Raw genomic sequence first — 19,881 nt, forward strand, 5'->3', positions numbered from 1 at the left:
GTTTGATATATATATATATATATATATATATATATATAGAACCTAGTTAGTTTAAACTCAGATTATTTCTTTTTTCTTTTTTAATTCTCTTTGAAATTTGATTAATCCCCTCTCTAATTGTGAAGGTCTAACTGACGCCCCAAAATCTAGTTCAAATAATGGAAAAGAATTGACCAAGTCCAATATGATGCATGCATATTCATGGATTAAGATATTTCCACCCTACACTTCAAAAACTAACTTAAATGAAAGAGGATTGTCCAAACCTTATAAAATGTCCAGAATTCTATCCGTTCATCAATGTGGGACAATTTTATTATCAAAACAAACATGGGAAAAGGGTATGATATACCCCTCAAGTTTGTCATTTAGAGCTAATATACCTCTCGTTAAAAATGTGGCTCACATATATATCCTTACCATTATAAAAGTGGTTCACCATTACAAAAGTGACTCACATTTACCCTTTTCATCTGATGGAAGTGAAAAAATTAATTGTAAATTATTTTCTTGCTTTAAAAAATATCATATAGGGATATATTTGGTCATTTTCACACATGAATTATTATTATTATTATTATTATTATTATTATTATTATTATTATTATTATTATTATTATTATTATTATTATTATTATTATTATTATTATTATTATTATTATTATTATTATTATTATTATTATTATTATTATTATTATTATTATTATTATTATTATTATTATTATTATTATTATTATTATTATTATTATTATTATTATTATTATTATTATTATTATTATTATTATTATTATTATTATTATTATTATTATTATTATTATTATTTATTCCTCCCCTCAAGAGCTCCCACCTTTGGCTCCCTTGGTGACTAGAATTCACATTCTTAAGGTTGGAAGTGAGGGGTGTTTACCATCCGAGTAACTCCACTTGTCTAAATTATTATCTGACTTCTTTGTATCATTATTTGAATTTCTTATTATAGGAAAAAGGTATTGTGAGCCATTTTTGTAAGAGTAGTGGTATATGTGAGTCATTTGTGTAAGAGTAGGGGTATATGTGAGTCATTTGCTTAAGAGTAGGGATACATGTGAGTCATTTGTGCAACAAATATATGAGTCACTTTTAAAACAAGGGATATATCGGCTCTTTTCCAAGAAACAATTATTATACTGATAAGCATAAAGCCTAATTCACACCTAAAAACTAGCTCAAAGAAGGTAGAATTAATGTCCAGACCTTGTAGAAGGAAGGATCAAGAATATTATATGTTTTAGAAGTTAGATTAGTTGGTTATAAACACGTAAAAATTGCCTCAACTAAAATTGATGAAATCGACCATAAAAAAGCTATCCAAATTCGTTATCACTTAGGTATCGATAAAAACATAAAAATAAAAGAATTAATAAGAACCCAAACTTTTATTGATTTACCAATATATATGGCATAATTCATTCATCAAAAGGAACAACTATATACCCATAATAAGCTAAATAAATCATAATAGTATATGGTTATTGTTATTCAACTAATTGTAGCTAGCTAGGATAACTAAATTTATGGATAAAAAGGGAGGTAATTGGCCTAAGTGAATTGGTCATATGCTTTCGATTTTTAGGTAATATTCTTGGTATTTGGAACAAGGTTCTTCCATTTTTTTTAAAAAAGTTTATCTATAATTTAATTGGTCATTTCAAGAAAATATCTGATGTTTTCAAGTTCCTAGAACTAAATTATTCATAGTGCTAGCTTGTCATCCATAGGGAACCATCTCCTTTTTTTTGAGAATTTTTCTTCTTATCATTTTACCCTTTGAACTTATAGATATATATCGTTTGTTGCGTGAAAATTACTCATGTTTATTTTTATGAGAGTTAATTTAATTAGTCTTTAAAGTTAAATTTAAATAGATTAGTTTAATATTTTAAATTTTAAATTTAGATATATTAGAAAATTATACGAGAAATATTATAAGTTAAGCACTCATTTGTATTGTACTTCCAAACAAATTGAATCAATTCAAAATATAGTAGATAAGCTAATACAAATAAATGAAATAATGTAACATATATGACTCTACATTGTATTAAAAATGAAACATGTAGACAGTACACTACTTACATGGTTTCTACTTGGAATTAATGTATCCAATAATAAAAACCACCTGTCCTTGGCTCCCGAAATATCTCAACACATCTAATAATGCATCTTTTAATTCAATCCATCGCGAACGAGACTGTGGTGGGATGATCAGAATCTTTTGTTCGTAATTAGAAGCTTATGATTTAAACTTTAAGGGCAAAGAATTTGTATTTAATGCAATTTGATCCTAAATGGAATAAGATTCGGGAAAAAAATGAATTGAAATAAACATCGCGACTTAATTCTAATTAAATTATTATTTTTCTTAATAAACTTATCATGCAAATAAATTAGCTCCTTCCCCTCTCTTTATTAAATGAATGAGGTGGTTTAGAAGGCGCTTTCTAATCTACACTTTTTGACTTCTAGCTATGTATTGTGCGATTTTTGTAAAGCGAATGAAAGGAAGATTGATGGATTAAATTTAAATTAATATAAAAAGAATAAATGAATATATAAATTGCAATTCAATCCCCTTTTAGAATAGTCCAACTATCTACAAATGGTGAAATACCTTTTTTGAGTGTTCATGTCCTTAGTTTTGAGGTCATGCATGTTACATACAAATGGTGAAATACCTTTTTTTGAGTGTTCATGTCCTTAGTTTTGAGGTCATGCATGTTACAAGTGTCCCTTTAAATAATGTACCATCAAATATTGATTTTTAATTAAGTATCTTTTTGTTATTTGGATGAAAAAGTCATATTCATTGATTTTCATGAATGTATATATATGGTGAGTTGTTGAATCAAATGATGTATAAAAGTTAAGATATTCCTCTCCAACAATACTTGCTTTTATTAAGCTTTTAAAAAGAGCTTGATTGATGGATCTTATATATAATAATTAACTACAAACAAAATAAATGATGTATTCATGTTTGAAATTATTTCTTATCTATTGGATTTGATTTGTTAATTAAGGACAATATTATTTTTAACCATGCTTACTTAATCGCGGTATTGCAAAATCATGATTTATTATGTATTATTTATACCCCGATAATACTTAAAAGTGTATAGTATAACTAATACATATCTGATAAAATATATATAAGCTGAAAGTTTTATCAAGCAAATTAAAGGATTAAAATATCATAACCACTAATATATACATGTATTATTTTTTTAATACATCCTACCATACAATCCCGTAAAGTTTTCAAATTGGTACGGATTATTATCATTACCATTATCATTTTACACATGTGAAATAATTTGTACAATATATAAAACACAATGAACCAACGAATCTATACTTCCTTTGTAATACTTGTCACATTTTTTTTTAAAAAAAAAATTGTTTATTTTTATACGTAATTAAATTAGATTAGATTAATTAATTGAACATTTTCAAATTTATAGTTAAATATTTGGAAACTATAAAAAAAAGTACTATAATTATAATGGGATAAGGGTCTGAAAAATACTCCAACTTTGGTCGAATTTGCTGTCGCGATACTAAACTTTCATAAAGACCTATTACCTCCCTAGACTATTTAATACCGTATTTTTTAGCCCCTAAACTATTTAATAGTGTATTTTAAAGGTATATATGTGCCCCACGTGGACACATTACTATTTATAATTTTACATTATTTTTTATGTCCATGTTGGCAAATTATAATTATGTTTTAAAATACGGTATTAAATAGTCTAAGAAGGTAATAGGTCCTCACGAAAGTTTAGTATCGCAACAGCAAATACCGACCAAAATTGGGATATTTTTCAGACCCTTATCCCAATTATAATTCATTGATATCTGTTAAGTGAAAAAAATACATATATCAAAATTTATGAATTGAAATATAGTTTAACTCTCAAGAAACAAAACACGACAGTCGGAAGGAGTAATTATTTGGAATTCACTTTGTATTTATCAAAATATCCACCTTTATTATCCCTTTATGCATAGATAAGGAGAACAACTTCTTTTAGGCAATTATATTACAAAGAAAGTGAAGAGAAAATGGGAGAATATATTTGTAAGAAATATATACTCCCTCTGTCCCAATTTATATGACTTACTTTCCTTTTTAGTCAGTCCCAAAAAGAATGACACATTTCTATTTTAAGTAACAATTTGCCTATAAAATGTCTTTTTTACCCTTAATGAAATGATTTACAACCACACAAATTTCTATCATTCATTTTGGACCACAAGTTTTAAAAGTCTTTCCATTTTTCTTAAAGTTTGTGCCAAATCAAAGTACATCATATAAAATGGGACTGAGAGAGTAATATATTCCTCTTTCATGCGTTTTGTGACTACAAATAGTTTATTACGAATTAGGTTCTAAGGCTACGTTGCAAACTTCTAATAGGACACGTTATTTATGAAAAATATGGGCAACCTTAGCTTAAAATATTTATAGGGCCTTTGTCTTTTAATTTGTTTATTGTGGTCTAATAAGACATATCGTTAGACTTTTATCGGGTGGTCTGATTTTATATCGTCATTTAATATAGATACATTTTTTGAAATTACTGTAATTTAGATCTTATTAAAGATCTATAGATATAGTTTGAGTATTTATTATTCAAGCAATAATTTGAGAGGTTAGAGAAAATGATTTTTTTGAGATGTCAGACGATTGTATTTATCATATTTATACATACACTTAGGGGTGTACATGATCGGGTTGGTTCGGGTTTTTCAAATATCAAACCAAATAATTTGTGTAAAATTTTTAAATTTATAAACCAAACCAAACTAATAAAATTTGGATTTTTTGGGTTTTTCAACCTCGGGTTGGTTCGGGTTTTTCAAATACCAAACCAAACCATTGTGTCAAATTTTTAAATCAAACCAAACTAATAAACCTCGGATTTTTTCAGATTTTTAGATTTTTTCGATAAAGTTTGCATACAAACATATAATTAACTTGTGCTCCAAATATTTCTTTAGTCCAACCAAATACAATTATCTAAGGTGTTTCTTAAGAAAATGACACAAAATATGAGATGAGTACTATTGACACTAAAATATTCAATAAAAAATAATAATGAAATCATCGTATAAAATAAATATTGCAAAGTCATAATGAAAATGATCATAATTTAAAACTACTAAATCATGCTAAAATAAATTTAATAAGTATTAGTTACATTACTAAATATTTAAGAAAAATTAAAATTAGATTATGTATTTTAATTGTCTAAACCAATGTAAAACTAAAGAACAAATATTCAATATTATTGTCATTCTTAGTGTTGAATTGATTTTCTTTTTGCATTAGTATTAATTTGATTTTGATTTAAGATTTATTATAATTATCAACATCTATGAACTATAATCTTTATTGGACCATTCTGAATTCTATGTTTTAAACTTGAAATAATATATTAAAAGATAAAAACTATGAAATAGTATAAGAAGTATTTTAAAATTATATCAAAGTAAATATTTTTATGTATAAAATAAAATTTTAAAATTACATATATCATGTCGAGTTGGTTTGGTCTCAGGTAGGTTTTTTTTAGTTAAAACCAAACCAACCCAAATATAGTCGGGTTTTTTTTTTCAATACCAAATCAAGTCAAACCAAACCACTAATCGGGTTTTTTTTCGGTTTGACTCGATTTGCGATTTGGTTCAGTTTTCAGTTCGGTTTTGTACACCCCTACACACACTTCTAACCTTCGGGTGAACACTCTATGTGCACTGAGTAAACTCCCCATTGTATAATAACCTATAAATCACATATGAGATGTAAACTGCACTAGGCAAACCATATGTGACAAGTTCGACTCAAAAGGTATTGAGGGAGGATCAATCACAAGTCATCTGTGTGGATGACCACCCTCAAAACTAACTAAGTCATCCCGAAGAACTCCCTCTCAAGTCTTATCTCGTCACAAATGTGAGACAATGCCCAAAAACAATTTTCTATTTCTTTCTTCTTGCATGCTACAATTCTTAGAGAAAAATATCATATTAAATTATAATTGAATTTTTTAAAAGGGTTTTTTAGAATGTGAAATAAAGATAGTAATTTCAAGATAAAATTTCAGAATAATTTGAGGTATTATCTATTTCTTGAATTATCTTATCCAATCAACATAAATGGTGGGATCACTATATCACATAAGGAAAGTCAACTATATTTTTAAATATATAATGAAATACGTTAAAATCTAACAACTTGACAGTTTGGCCGAGTGGTCTAAGGCGCCAGATTTAGGCTCTGGTCCGAAAGGGCGTGGGTTCAAATCCCACAGCTGTCATATTTTTTTATTTTTTTTGGATATTTTTGGCCCAATTAAGTACCTAAACATATGATAAACTATTTATACTATACACATTAAAATTTTAATATACTTCGCTTACTCTAAGGTTACATTAGATAGATTAGTTAATCATTTAAAATATATCGATTCTTATATACACATTAGTCTTAACAAGCCATAAAGCTCCAAACATGTTTCAATTAAGACTGATATATATGATTGAAGAAGGTGTCATATTTATATGTGATTAACTTTTCTATATAACAGATATTTAAGAGTACTTGCAAAAAAAAGTTTATATTTTGAAATACTCCTTCCTTTTTAATTTCTTTTCACATGTTCAAATTATTTCAATCTCATTTTCTTTTTCATTTTTATCCACCATGGACCCTACATCTTCTTTCTTAATTTTGTCATGTAAGCAAAATCCTTCATCTATTTTATGTTTTTGTCTTAGATTGTCTCGGTCCAAAATTTGAGAAAATAAAGAAGATTTTTGAATTTTATGTTGTTAAACTAAAAATGTGTGTAATGTACTAAAGCACCTTTAAAATCTTGTAATTTTAAACATATCATATGAAATTAGGAAAAAAAATATTCACTTTTATATAGATTAAAAATAAAAATTAGACAAATAAATTAAAATACGAGGATGTAACTTACTTATGACCATCATGTATATCGACCTATTGACATTTACAACAACAATAAATTCAGTGAAATTTCACAAAGTAGGGTACGTGTGGGGATGATAGAGTGTACGTAAGCCTTATTACTACCTTTTCGAAGTAGAGAGGTTGATTCTGGAAGATTTTCGGCTCAAGTAAATCAAAGTAATAATTAAAAGAAAACATAAAAGCTAATAGCAAAGCAGTGCAAAACATATATGCAAGGACTGTAACAACAACAAAAGAAGGTGTGATCACCTAAACATAGTAAAGCACAAATGATATTAGATACCAAAATACAAATAGTACATGGATATGCTAATACTACGACCAACACAGAGCTCTACACTTTCACCTTGCCAAATATATGAATAAACTTGTAGTCAGACAATTCTGAACTACCTACTAACATTCTACCCTTCTCTACAACTTTCCTACCATCTTATCTAATGTCATGTCCACGGTAATTAAGTTGAAGATGCACCAAATCTTGTCTAATCACTTCTCCCCAATACTTTTTCGGTTTACCTCTGCCTCTCCTCGACTTTAATATATCCAACCTCTCACACCTTCTTACAAGGCAACCACACATCTCATCTTCACATGCCCAAACCATCTTAGGCCTCATTTGTTTGCACTTAATGGAGGTCTGAATCTGAATGGTTCAGACATTAGGCTATTAAGTGCGTTTGTTTTTTACTGAAAAATATCTTAATGGGTCTGAAATGGTCTGAATGAACAGATTTGTGACAGAGTCTTATTCTCGTTCAGACTCTTTTAGAGACACTTTTATTTTTGAAAAAAATTGTGCTCCATATTTTTTCTTTAAAAACAAAATCCAAGCATCTTTCATCCTCAAAATTTAGTTATCCAAATTATTTCCTTAATTTTAAATTTTTGTTCATGATGCTTGTTTATCAAGAATTGATAAAAAAATATTGTAAAATTTTAATTTGATTAAAGTGCAAAGTAACTTCATAAATATGTGTTGTTCAAATCAAATGATGTTGCCTTTATAATTTATTTATTTTATTAAAAAAGGGGAAAAATGATAAATATACCCTCGAACTATCATAAATGATATGTCAATACCCTCGGTTATACTTTAAGGTTGTATATACCCTTACCGTCAATATTTTGAATTGTCCATACCCTTAAGCCTAACTGATTGACACATTGCATCATCTAAATAATTTACTTGATTTTATTTATTTATCCAAACATTAAAAACCTATCTATTTTTCATAATTTACTCACCCATGACCCAAATTAAAATACCATGTCATTTAAAATTGAAAATAAAAAATTTAGCTTTTCATCTCCATTAAAAATCACACAAAATGAAAAAATGTTCAATTCATTTTCATTGGCACCATTCTCCAAATCTCACAAACAAAAACCTAGAAGCACATTATTTCAATGAAAATCAAGAAATCAATTTCATTTTTTTTGTTCAAATTAATTTATTATGTTGAAAGGGGTTGGAAACAATATCACCATTGATGGACAAAGATTCAAGCTTAAAAATGAGTCTACAATCGAATCAAAAATTTCAAACTCAAATTGATTTATTGTTATTGAAAGGGGTTGATAAAATACTACCACCATTGATGGACAAAGCTTCAAGCTTTAAAGTGGGTCTACAATCAAATCAAAAATTTCAAGTTCAAATCGATTTGTTATTATTGAAAGGGGTTGAAAATATTCTTGAAATAAATGATGTACAAAACACTCAATAACCTAGATTCCTACTATGCTAAATGAAGTTGAAGTTTTTTCTTTTTTTTGTCAGCAAGCATGAAGTCTACAAATTTAAAAAATTCGAAAGACACGAGATTGACACAACTTGCAGGGATGTTACATGTTGAAGTTGAATGAAATGAGGAAGATACAAAGTTTGAAGTGAAAGTGAACAAGAGAGTAGTTTTAGCGAACATGTCAACTTCTTTCTTGAAAGATGAGTTCTTGATTCCTTGGTCATGGTGAGTTAAGAAGAATAGAGGGATGGTTTTTTATGACAATGAAGAGTGGATTTTGGCAACACCCATTTTGGTTGTGGATTGGGTGAATTTTTAATTTTTGGGTAAAAAAATAAATAAAATCGGGTAAATCATTTAGATGAAGCCACGTGTCTATCTGTTAGCTTCAAGGATATACACAATCCAAAATATTGACGGTAAGGTATATATAACCTTAAAGTATAACGGTAAAGTATGATAGTTTGGAGGTATATTTGTCCTTTTTTTTAAAAAAAATTAAAAGAATGTTAAAAATTAATTTTAACTCTACTTTTTTTTCACTTCCGTCAGAGGAAAAGGGTATATATGAGTCATTTGTGTAACAATATGGGTATATATGAGCCATTTTTGTAACGATAGTTATATCATCTCTAAATAACAAAGTTGAGGGATATAACAAATCTTTTCCCTTATTTAAATAAGAGCAAATTTTAGAAATAACAAACATAAAAATCATATTAGCGCTCTATAACTACAGTTTTGCTATTTGTGCTCATCTGATTTATATATAAATCAGATGCATCTTATTCGCAGGCATCTCGTTTGTATAAAATCGCAGCGATTGTATATGTATATCGGTTAGATAATTGTATACTATGTATATGCATCAATGATTGTGTTTGTATATCTGCATAAAATTTGAATTGTATACAATTGAATCGAATTATAACATTGCTATATCAAATATCTCTCTCTCGCGCGCGCGCCGGCGCTTTATACAAACACAAATTATTCATTGTAATTTTTATAATATGTGTTTGTATAAAGAGAGAAAGAGAGAAAGACAAAATAGAACTGGGCAGAGGAAGATCTGTATTTGTATAATTATAAGTGTATAGGACGAAAAAATATGTATTTATATTTGTATATACAATTCTTTCTCGCTTTATACAAACACAAACACAATTTATACATTCGTGTTTGTATAAAGTGAGAGAGGCGAGCGAAATTCAAGGGAGAGAGGCGAATGACAATGTGTTTGCTACGAATTAGATTTAAATGGAACCATAGCTATAACATTTATTTTGAATTAATAGTTTGCTATAATGCACAATTTTCCCTTTAAATAAACATTGAGGCAAGATAACTTCTTGAAAAGACTTTTTATATATTTAAACATTAGGGATTACATATACTCAAAATTAAAACTTTCTATAAGTTAAGAACATATTTATAAAAATTATTTTGGAACTTTTTTGACTTTCTAAATAATACCAGTATGTAGTATAAAACATATAATTCATGTAGTATAATAATAATGAAAAAAAAAAGTATAGAATAAATTTCTTATCTAATTTTACAAAAATTGCCGCCCACAAATAAATATATAGTACAAATAGACATCTAAAATCACACACAAAAATTCAAAAACAACTCAAATTTAAATTCATTATCAAATATAACTCTAATTTTCAAATATTATTTTTTCACTTTAAAAATAAAAAAAAATATTTTTCAAATTTCACAATTTTCAAGGTGAAACAAACTTTAATTTTATTTTTTTTTTCAAAATTTTTTTTACTCCATTTTTCTAATTTCCTCTTCAATTACCACCTCTCTCTCTCTTAGAGAGATTTTCATGTTTCCTCTTTAATTTTGTTTATTTCTCTAGAAATTCATAATTCATAATCTCTTTTTTTTCTTAATTTATTTGTTCCTTTCTTGAATTCTTTTTCTTTAAATTCCCCCTTTTCACAATTTCTTGTTCTTTTTCAAAAATGAATTAGCCTGTACAAATTAATTTTGACCCTGTTTTTTCCCGGTCAAAATGAAATCGCCGGCGATGACAGGGCCAACCGGGTCATCGACGGTGCACCGTCGACAACCGTTGTTACGAACAGAAACTACAACGCCAACGACGATGATGAATCACTGCGAAACTTTTCGTAAACGGAAAGGCGAAGTCGCCGGAAGAACGGCGGCGGAGTGCGCGACGGTGTGCTGTTGTCTTCCGTGTGCGATGATGCATTTTCTCATACTGGCGGTGTATAAAGTTCCGACGGGATTGTGCCGGAAAATGTTGAGGAAAAATAAACAGAAAAGGCTTTTGAATAATAGCAATAATAAGAAGAATGAATCCAAATGCTGCCAAGTTACCGCTGCCGGCGACGGGAAAGAGTCGGAAAATGTCAATGCCGTCGGCGGCGGAAACGGCGGCGGAAAGCCAGCGTCGGCGGAATCGGAAACGGAGATGTGGGGTCGGTTTTATGAAGGTGGATTTTGGAGAAACTCATCACAGAAAAAAGAAGAATAAAAGGGTAAGAAAAAATATTTTTTTTTAAAAAAAGATAAAAAAAAGAGGGCATTGATTATTATTTTTTATTTGTTTTGCCTTTTTTGGGTTAGAGAAAAGGGTATTTCAATGATTATGGTTTTGTAAATATAATTGCAAAAAGAAGTAGCAAAAAGTTTTATTTTTCTATTTTTGCTATCAATTGTTGTAATATCTTTGTGAAAATGATAAATGCAAAAATGTGGATTGGAATTTTTTAATGGTTAAGTTCTTTGATTAATAATGTTGTTTGGATTAGATTATGTGTTAATTTCAATTTAACAGACTTGAATCGAAAAAGAACTATTGATTATCGAGATTGAGTTATCTATTAAACTATTGGAAATCTATTTTGCGTTTATCTTATTTTGTCTTATTAGTCTAGTTAATGATTTTTTTTATTAACTTTCAATTCTTTTGGTTAAATTGATAAAATTTATATTTCATTTCAATTTGTTTAAAATTGAAACTTAACGTAACACATTACAGAGGCTAACAGAGCAGCCTTTTGGTAGAGTGTTTTTTTCCCTTGTTAAAATTGATACAAATTTGAATTATTTGAATCAGTGAATTTAAAGGTCTTTTTTATCCGATCATGGAGAATTTTCTATGGAAAGCTCTTATGATCACTTGCTAATTAAACCCAAGAAATTAATCTTTTCAGATCACTAGTATAAAAATAAAAAATTTCTTGTCAAAAGAACGTAAAACTAAAAATCTAAGCTGTCCATGAGCATCATGGCATAGGTAAAAGGGAACGAGGAGGCAAGCCCGCCATCTTCCGCATATCTTGCTCATCCGACATGGCATGAATCACCGAACCTGCACTCAGGAATAGTAATGCTTTGAAAAAGGCGTGATTCATTAAGTGAAAGACGAAATTTATAAAAGTCTACAAAATCAAATCTCCCAAATTTTCATACGTCTTTTTTCTAACCAATTTTTTTTGTCACAAGCATGGGCCCCACTCTAAGTAGTATCCTATGCATAAAACACTTGTACTCTAGTAAGAACCACAAAAAACATCATCTTGAAGTTAGCTAGAACTTAGAACCATCTATTTTTTTGCTTCCAAAATGGCACTCTCTTTCACCTCAATTCCCAAATGCCCAAGTTCATCAAGATTTAGCTATGGTTCAACACAATTACCCCTCAATTTAATCATCAAATGTGAGTTAAATACAAATGGTGGCTCACAAAAACTTGAAATTGGGTCACCAATTATAGTAATTGAGTCTCCTAAGTTGCTCAAAACTGCTGCCTCCGTGCCTTGTCTTAGACCCAATGTTGGCTTGGTCAAACCCGGTGACGTTGGCAGGTGCGTGCTCAATTTTATTCTCTTTCTATTTTTTGCGGATTTATCTTATATACAGTGATAATATATGAGTTTTTACAATGTGTATATAATATTATTATCCTGCTTTATGTGTTATACTATTAGATCATCTTTAATTGCCTTTATGATGATTGTGCGAAATATGTTAAGTTTTTGGTGTATAAAAAAGTTGTTTCTTACTATATACTATGATAAAGTAATGAACCTTGTTCAACATCATAAAAGGAAATTAAGGACCTTTGGACCCATTGACATGGGACAACAACACTCCTTGGTTCTTTGCACGTCTAAGATTGGACATTTGAAGCATGAATAATATTATACAGTAGACCAATCATCGAAAATATTGAATTAGGTGAACCTGACTCTGATACCATGATAAAGAAATGAACCTAGAGGGCTAACTCAATCCAAAAACCAACTCTTGATGCTAATTGAAAATTATTTTTTCATTTAGACTAAACACATTTTGTTCGATATAAACTATTGTATTTAGCTCAAATTATATGAGTGGAAAAAAAATTAAACTAAACTTTATACATGTAAGTTTATACTAAATAAAATTGAATTAATGTAATGCAGGATAGTGTCAAGGAAGCCTATGGACGTGTGGGCAGTTCGTCTCAGCATTGGCACTTATCTTATTGACAGAAAATATTTTAAGCCCTTAGAGCTAGAGGAGTGATCGAGTCGAGAGGCTGAGTCAGAATTTACAGTAATTTGTGGGTTCAAAATTTGTTATTTAACTCATAATTCATCTTAGTTACTCGGTTCATAATTAAATGTTTTTATACGTTTAATGAATTTTCTGATATAAATACAAAGTCTAGCAAAAGTTACGATATTTGTCTGAACCCCTATTTAGTACACTAGCTATATGTGTTAAAATTTACGAAATAAATATAAATAAATAGATTTCAATTAAATTAAATCGAATAAATTGTGATATAAATAACTATATGTTGACCTCACTTTGTTTTGTTTTTGTAAAAAATGTTGAGTTAGTTTTGCAAAAATAATAATATATATATATATATATTTTTATAAATTTTGATTAAATCGCTGTCTGTGGGGATCGAACCCACGACCACGTGGTTAAAAGCCACGCGCTCTACCACTGAGCTAAGACGGCTATTATGTTATGTGTATGCCGTAATACAATATAATCAATAAATAATATGAAGAACAACACAGGTAAATTAGAACTTTAATAGGATGGGATAACTTATCCCAGGATTAACAATTAGTCCTGGGATAAGTTATCCCTCCCTGGGGTGGAATAGTAATCCCAACAACTTATCCTGGGATAAAGTAGGTATAACAAAAATACCCCCTTAAACTCTCTTTTCTACACCACTTTACATTCATGTATATTAACATAATTTTTAACAACATTTATAATGACATTCACAATCTTAATTATTTATTGTTCTTAAGATAATATATTTTCTAATAAAAAAATACATTTTATAAATACAATTTTTCTTTGAATTTATTTGCCTAATTCTTATGTGTATTTATATTTTGATTTCTCTTAAAATGTTCACTTCACTACTAAATTGCATATTAATTAAATACTTTACTACTCACTTAAAAATTATATTTTTAATATCAATTAAAATGTAAAGAACTTTAATGATAAATTTTCTTTTACCTTAATAAACTTAAAACGGAAGTATGATGAGCTTACTATGTAATATAGAAGGTGAGATAAAATAATCTAATGAGATATCCTTACTTATTCTAACTCGCGTATCAAACGAGCCCATAAGTGAATAGTACTTTAAATTTGTTTTTGTTGACAAAAGTTCGACTAAACTCTTTGGCTTTGCAGGGGGTAATTAGAGGGATTGGTACAAATTAGATATGCATTGTAACAAATAACTACATAGAGTCGAGTTGAATCAAATCGGTTCTCTTTTAATTGAGTCTGTATTTATATTATTAAAAAGCTAAATAAGGTTAAAATATAGAGTGAAATATAAACAATGATATTTTCTGCCAATTATGACTTTGGTGCGAAGCATGGTAAGCCTGCCTCGGAGGAGCATACATAGAGTGGAAGAGCTAGGAGAGTCCGAGTCAAGGAAGGTTAGTGTTATGAAGTGAAAACCTAAGAGAGATATTTGAAGTTATCCATTAATAGCTTGATGATTTCAAAATTTTTGAAAGTTATATAAAAGGTATATATAGACATAATTTTATTCGTATCAAACATTTTGAAACACCCCGAAATAAGAATGTCAAACAAATTGGAATGAAGCTTTGTCTAATGCAATTACTATAAATGTTGTACGTTGATAGAAATGTATTCGTATCAAACATTTTGAAACACTCCAAAATAAGAATGTCATATAAAGGGCATACTTGATTGAGATTGATTAGATGGAAAGTGTGTATATAGACTCTAACTCGCAAAGTTGACAGATACATTACTTTAACAACAACATTACCAAAAGCACACAAATTGGATCAACATGTATACAAAAACAAACATATTGGGTAGCCATATTATTTATATATGAACCTCAAGCAATATATTTACAACAAAATGGATAACAAAATAATAAGATACTTGCTTTTGTGATATATAAATTTACTTTATTTTTTCATCTTTTGCTTGATAGTCTACCAGGAGCAATCAAAACTATATATTATGAAGCTTTTCTTACACAAAAATTACTTCACTTGAATCATGTTTTTCTAGTTTCCTTTCACTGCTTGAGTTGTGATTCCGAATCCGAAGGGGAACAAAGGATCATAGTGTGGATCGCCAACGTTCATTGGGAGCTGATCGACTCTCTTGAACCAAGTACGCGCGAGTTTACCAGTGAATCCATAGTCACCAAACAGAACATCAGCAACACCTTGTCCTTCAGTTCCTGGAAGCCAAGCAGCCACAATTACATCCATTTTCTCAACGTATGGCTCGATCACAACAGGACGTCCAGAGATGATGACTACAACACATTTCACTGCCCCGCAAACGTTTTGTATAATGCTAGGACCTGGATCAGGTATTGTGAGGTTTGAGCTATCGCCGTTCACTTCAGCATATGTATTTTCACCAACAACTACGACAGCATAGTCGAATTTGCTCGATTGCACAAAGTTAGTGTCTGGCTCCTCGTTGAATACTACTTGTGTTGCAGGATCAACTGTTTTCTTGATAGCATCTAAGACAGTTGTTCCTGTAAGATTTCGAGATGCATCAGTTTAAGTTCACACATGTTGCAGAACAACTATTTGGCAAATGATGCAGATGTATTGCTAAAATTGGTCTCTCTCGTAGGGGTCGGGACACTCACAAAGGAGGAGGGAGGCGACTGAACATCTCAGCCATTCCTCTTATCATATCCCCAATTCTTGTTCCTTGTTCACCCAAGACCTCGTACAATCGTGTCAGGTGAGCAACAACCGCTTCATCACAGTACTTACTTATGGACTAATAGGAGCGGAGAGCAGACAGTAGACATGGTGCATCTTATCCAATGTAAAATAGATAGGCTTATGTATCTAGTATGAGACACGTTATACAATGATTTTGAATCAGAAGAGAAATTTCAAGAAATCTAGTATGAGACACGTTATACTCGTCAATCAATAACCGAGCAGAATCTAGTGTATCATAAGGGATTGACGCTAGTACGTCAAGACAAATGAAGGATTCGTGTAGTACTCTAGTCGAAACGACAGAATAAGAACAGAACATACCAACTGTAAGGTTACTGTGAGGAACACCCTGCCATGTTATTGTCCAGCCTCCACACTGGTAACCCAAATTGTCTGCATGAGTTCCAGCTACAAGTATCTTTGCCGCCTTTTTCGGAAGGGGAACTAATGGTTGCTCAGCTGTCTTGCCATTCTTCAAAAGCACAAGTGATTTCCTTACTGCTTCCCTTGCAATTTCTCTATGTTCCTGTACAAATATGTACAACCATATTAACTCTAACATGAAAACAGAAATATCCTAATGAATCGAAACATAAGCATATTGTACCGGGCTGCCCAAATGTTTTGCTAAGCTAAGATCACCCAATGGATCCTCAAAGAGTCCCATGACAAACTTAACCCTTAGTATACGCTTCACAGCATCATCGATTCTGCTCATGGGAACGACGTTTTTATTCACTAGCATTGTTAGATTGCCAATAAAATCTGTGTAGTTATTCGGTACCATAACCTGTGTGTAGACAAAACAGACATACATGAACGACGAAAACTCATTTTCATATATTCACTACTGAGAAATTCGACATATACTAACCATGTCAATTCCTGCCATAATACTTGCTTCAACTGAATACGTGTAATTTGCGTTGGCTGGGTTAGTAATCCGGTTAATACCTTCCCAATCTGAAATGACAAAGCCCTGAAATATACATGCCAAAAGACGTGGTTATATACTTCGATACATCCATCATGGACGTTAACCAAAAGATAACTTTAGACTGTCCGTGCATATAACTTTAGCTAATCGTTCTTACCCTGAAGTTCAACCTCTTCTTTAGGAAACCAGTGAGTAGATGTGTGTTAGCATGCATCCTTTCACCGTTCAAGCTCGAGTAAGATGCCATAACTGTTGCAACACCCTTTATGACTGAATCGTAATATGCAGGCATGTGGATGCTAAATAATCCTTTTGAATCGACTATTGTGTTGTTTTCATCGAGTCCATTCACAGTACCACCATCTGCCACAAAGTGCTTAGCACAGCCTGCTACCTTTGTCCTTTACAAATAGAATAGTTCAGAATACAAACGTTGTCAGCGTTGGTTGCTTTGACAGAATTTCTTAGCAATAATACAGATATATCGAAAGAACAGGACATATAATAGATCATTCAATGAAAATGAAAGAACAACGATACATACTTTCCGTTAACATAAGGTGTTCCCTTGCTCATGTTAGCTGGCAAATCGCCTTGTAAACCAGGAATGATCTCTGTCATGCTTCGTACAATGTTAATATCTTCGCTGAAACTTTCATAACAACGACCCCATCTCGGGTTTCTACATACCTACCATAAGATAAATTATTAGTATATCAAACATCTTTATGTGCTAGAATTAGTGTCAATCATATCAACTTACTGCAATGCATGGAGAGAAAGCATATGGTATTCCAGTAGCTCTGACTTCAAGTGCTGTTGCAGCCCCTATTCGCTTCATAAGTTCAGGATCCCTATCAACGAAAACGCGAGGATTTCAGGATTGAACCAAAACATCATAGTTCTTAGAAGCCAATTATCATAAAGAAACAATCAAATGTAATCCCTCTTCGCGATTACAAGAGATACACCAGAGCATTCAGGCATCGATAGCATAGACTACGAGAAAAACAGTATGGCATGTACTTCATTATAGTCTAATTCAAACAAAGATATCTCGGGGAACACACATTAATACTATGCATCAAAGGAAGGCGTTCTGCATTTCAAAGAGCGATTTATCGAAACTTGCCTGGTGACACCAAGTCCAACATTGTGAGGAAAGATTGTTGCTTTGTAGACATTATTATGGCCATGAACTGCATCAATGCCATAAATCATGGGAATACCGAGGCGAGTCGAGAGAGATCCCTTTTGAAAATCATTTACCATATTCACCCAATCCTCAGCTGTGGCATTAGGTTTTGGTACACTCCCTCCACCACTCAATAGACTCCCTGCAGGAAAAAATAAATATAGTTGAAGATAAAAGGGGTCTTTACTACACAAGTAGCGGATCGGATTCACTGTTTACTTATTCGAGCTGATATACGTAAATTATACAATGTTGTCAAATTTGAACTTCCAAATACAAGAAAATGCTGAGAGTTGAAGCTTTTTATAGAACAAATGTGCCTTTTCAAACCATGTTGCTCGGACTCTCCAAATATGTTGTCACACACCCATATCAGATCCGCCAAAACGTACTATTTTTGGAGGATCTGAGATGCACCCGTCAACATTTTTGAAGAGCGACATAGTTTTCAAACACCAAATGAGCAAAAACTTCAAGAATGGCCAATTCAAAATCCTTTAAAAATGCACTATTTTAGAGGACCCAACACGCATCCGTCTACATTTGTTTGAAAAACATAGTTTTCAAACACCAAATGGATTTTTTTTTTTCAAGAATAACCAATTCATCAATCCTCTGAAAATGCACTATTTTAGAGGATCCGAATCCACATTTTTGAAGAGTCGACACAGTTTTCAAACACCAAATGAACAAAAAATTCAAGAATGACCAATTCATCAATCCTTTAAAAATGCACTATTTTAAAGGATCCGAATCCACATTTTTGAAGAGTCTGAACAACATAGTTTTCAAACACCAAATGGAAATATTTTTCAAGAATAGCCAATTATCAATCCCCTATAAATGCAATATTTTAGAGGATTCGAATCCACATTTTTGAAGAGTCTGAACAACATAGTTTTCAAAAACCAAATATTCCAAAATTTCAAGAATAGCCAATCCATCAATCCTCTAAAAACCCACTATACACCTATCAACATTTTCGAAGAGTCCGACCAACATAGATATTCAAACACCAAAATAGACAAAAATTTCAAGAATAACCAATTCATCAATCCACTAAAAATCCACTATACACCTATCAACATTTTCGAAGATTCCGACCAACATAGATTTTCAAACACCAAATAGACAAAAATTTCAAGAATGGCCAATTTATCAATCCTCTATCGACATTTTTTAAGAGTCCGACCAACATAGATTTTCAAACATAAAAATAGACAAAAATTTCAAGAATGACCAATTCATCAATCCACTAAAAATCCACTATACACCTGTCAACATTTCCGAAGAGTCTAACCAACATAAATATTCAAACGCCAAAATATACAAAAATTTCAAAAATAACCAATTAATAACTCAAAAAAGAAAAAAAATAATTAAAAATTCAAAAACATACCAATAAAATATTTACTCATAACCTCAGCAGATGCAACTTTCCTCTCAATTTGAGTCATTTGACCAATTTTCTCTTCAAGTGTCATTCGTTTCAACAAATCTTTAATTCTAACACCCAATTTTTGTTTTGGATCTTTATATTTCATATTTTCTGCCTCTATAACCATTGCCAAGACACAAAATAACATAAATCCCATAATGGGTATTTTTACAAATTTCCCCATCTTGTTACAACTTCAGTAATAATCTTCTAGGACAATATGTTATGAACAAACAAATAACAAAAGTTAGATAACAAG

The 19,881-nt window shown here is 30.6% G+C and overlaps 3 protein-coding genes and 2 non-coding genes across 5 annotated transcripts; 3 read left to right on the top strand and 2 right to left on the bottom strand.

Moving 5' to 3' along the window:
• The first annotated feature begins 6,282 nt into the window (after positions 1-6,282).
• TRNAL-UAG (transfer RNA leucine (anticodon UAG)) lies at positions 6,283-6,362 on the top strand. The gene has a single exon. It is a non-coding gene; the product is annotated as a tRNA-Leu (tRNA).
• Positions 6,363-10,819: 4,457 nt separating this feature from the next.
• On the top strand, positions 10,820-11,305 carry LOC107059099 (uncharacterized). Its single transcript, XM_015305518.1, has one exon. It carries the CDS (start codon positions 10,820-10,822, stop codon positions 11,303-11,305), a length of 486 nt encoding a protein of 161 aa, XP_015161004.1.
• Positions 11,306-12,260: 955 nt separating this feature from the next.
• On the top strand, positions 12,261-13,503 carry LOC102592680 (uncharacterized). Its single transcript, XM_006367518.2, has 2 exons — positions 12,261-12,641; positions 13,242-13,503. Exons 1-2 carry the CDS (start codon positions 12,400-12,402, stop codon positions 13,342-13,344), a joined length of 345 nt encoding a protein of 114 aa, XP_006367580.1. The 5' UTR covers positions 12,261-12,399; the 3' UTR covers positions 13,345-13,503.
• A 216-nt stretch (positions 13,504-13,719) lies between these two features.
• TRNAK-UUU (transfer RNA lysine (anticodon UUU)) lies at positions 13,720-13,791 on the bottom strand. Its single transcript has one exon. It is a non-coding gene; the product is annotated as a tRNA-Lys (tRNA).
• A 1,458-nt stretch (positions 13,792-15,249) lies between these two features.
• On the bottom strand, positions 15,250-19,815 carry LOC102593011 (beta-glucosidase BoGH3B-like). Its single transcript, XM_006367519.2, has 9 exons — positions 19,584-19,815; positions 18,122-18,326; positions 17,753-17,843; positions 17,534-17,679; positions 17,147-17,390; positions 16,927-17,031; positions 16,660-16,842; positions 16,374-16,578; positions 15,250-15,850 (listed from the first exon to the last, which is right to left on the bottom strand). The coding sequence occupies exons 1-9, from the start codon at positions 19,804-19,806 to the stop codon at positions 15,363-15,365; spliced, it is 1,890 nt and encodes a 629-aa protein (XP_006367581.1). The 5' UTR covers positions 19,807-19,815; the 3' UTR covers positions 15,250-15,362.
• Positions 19,816-19,881: the final 66 nt, after the last annotated feature.

The sequence above is a fragment of the Solanum tuberosum genome, unplaced genomic scaffold (assembly GCF_000226075.1).
Source record: "Solanum tuberosum cultivar DM 1-3 516 R44 unplaced genomic scaffold, SolTub_3.0 scf00833, whole genome shotgun sequence".
Taxonomy (NCBI): Eukaryota; Viridiplantae; Streptophyta; class Magnoliopsida; order Solanales; family Solanaceae; genus Solanum; species Solanum tuberosum.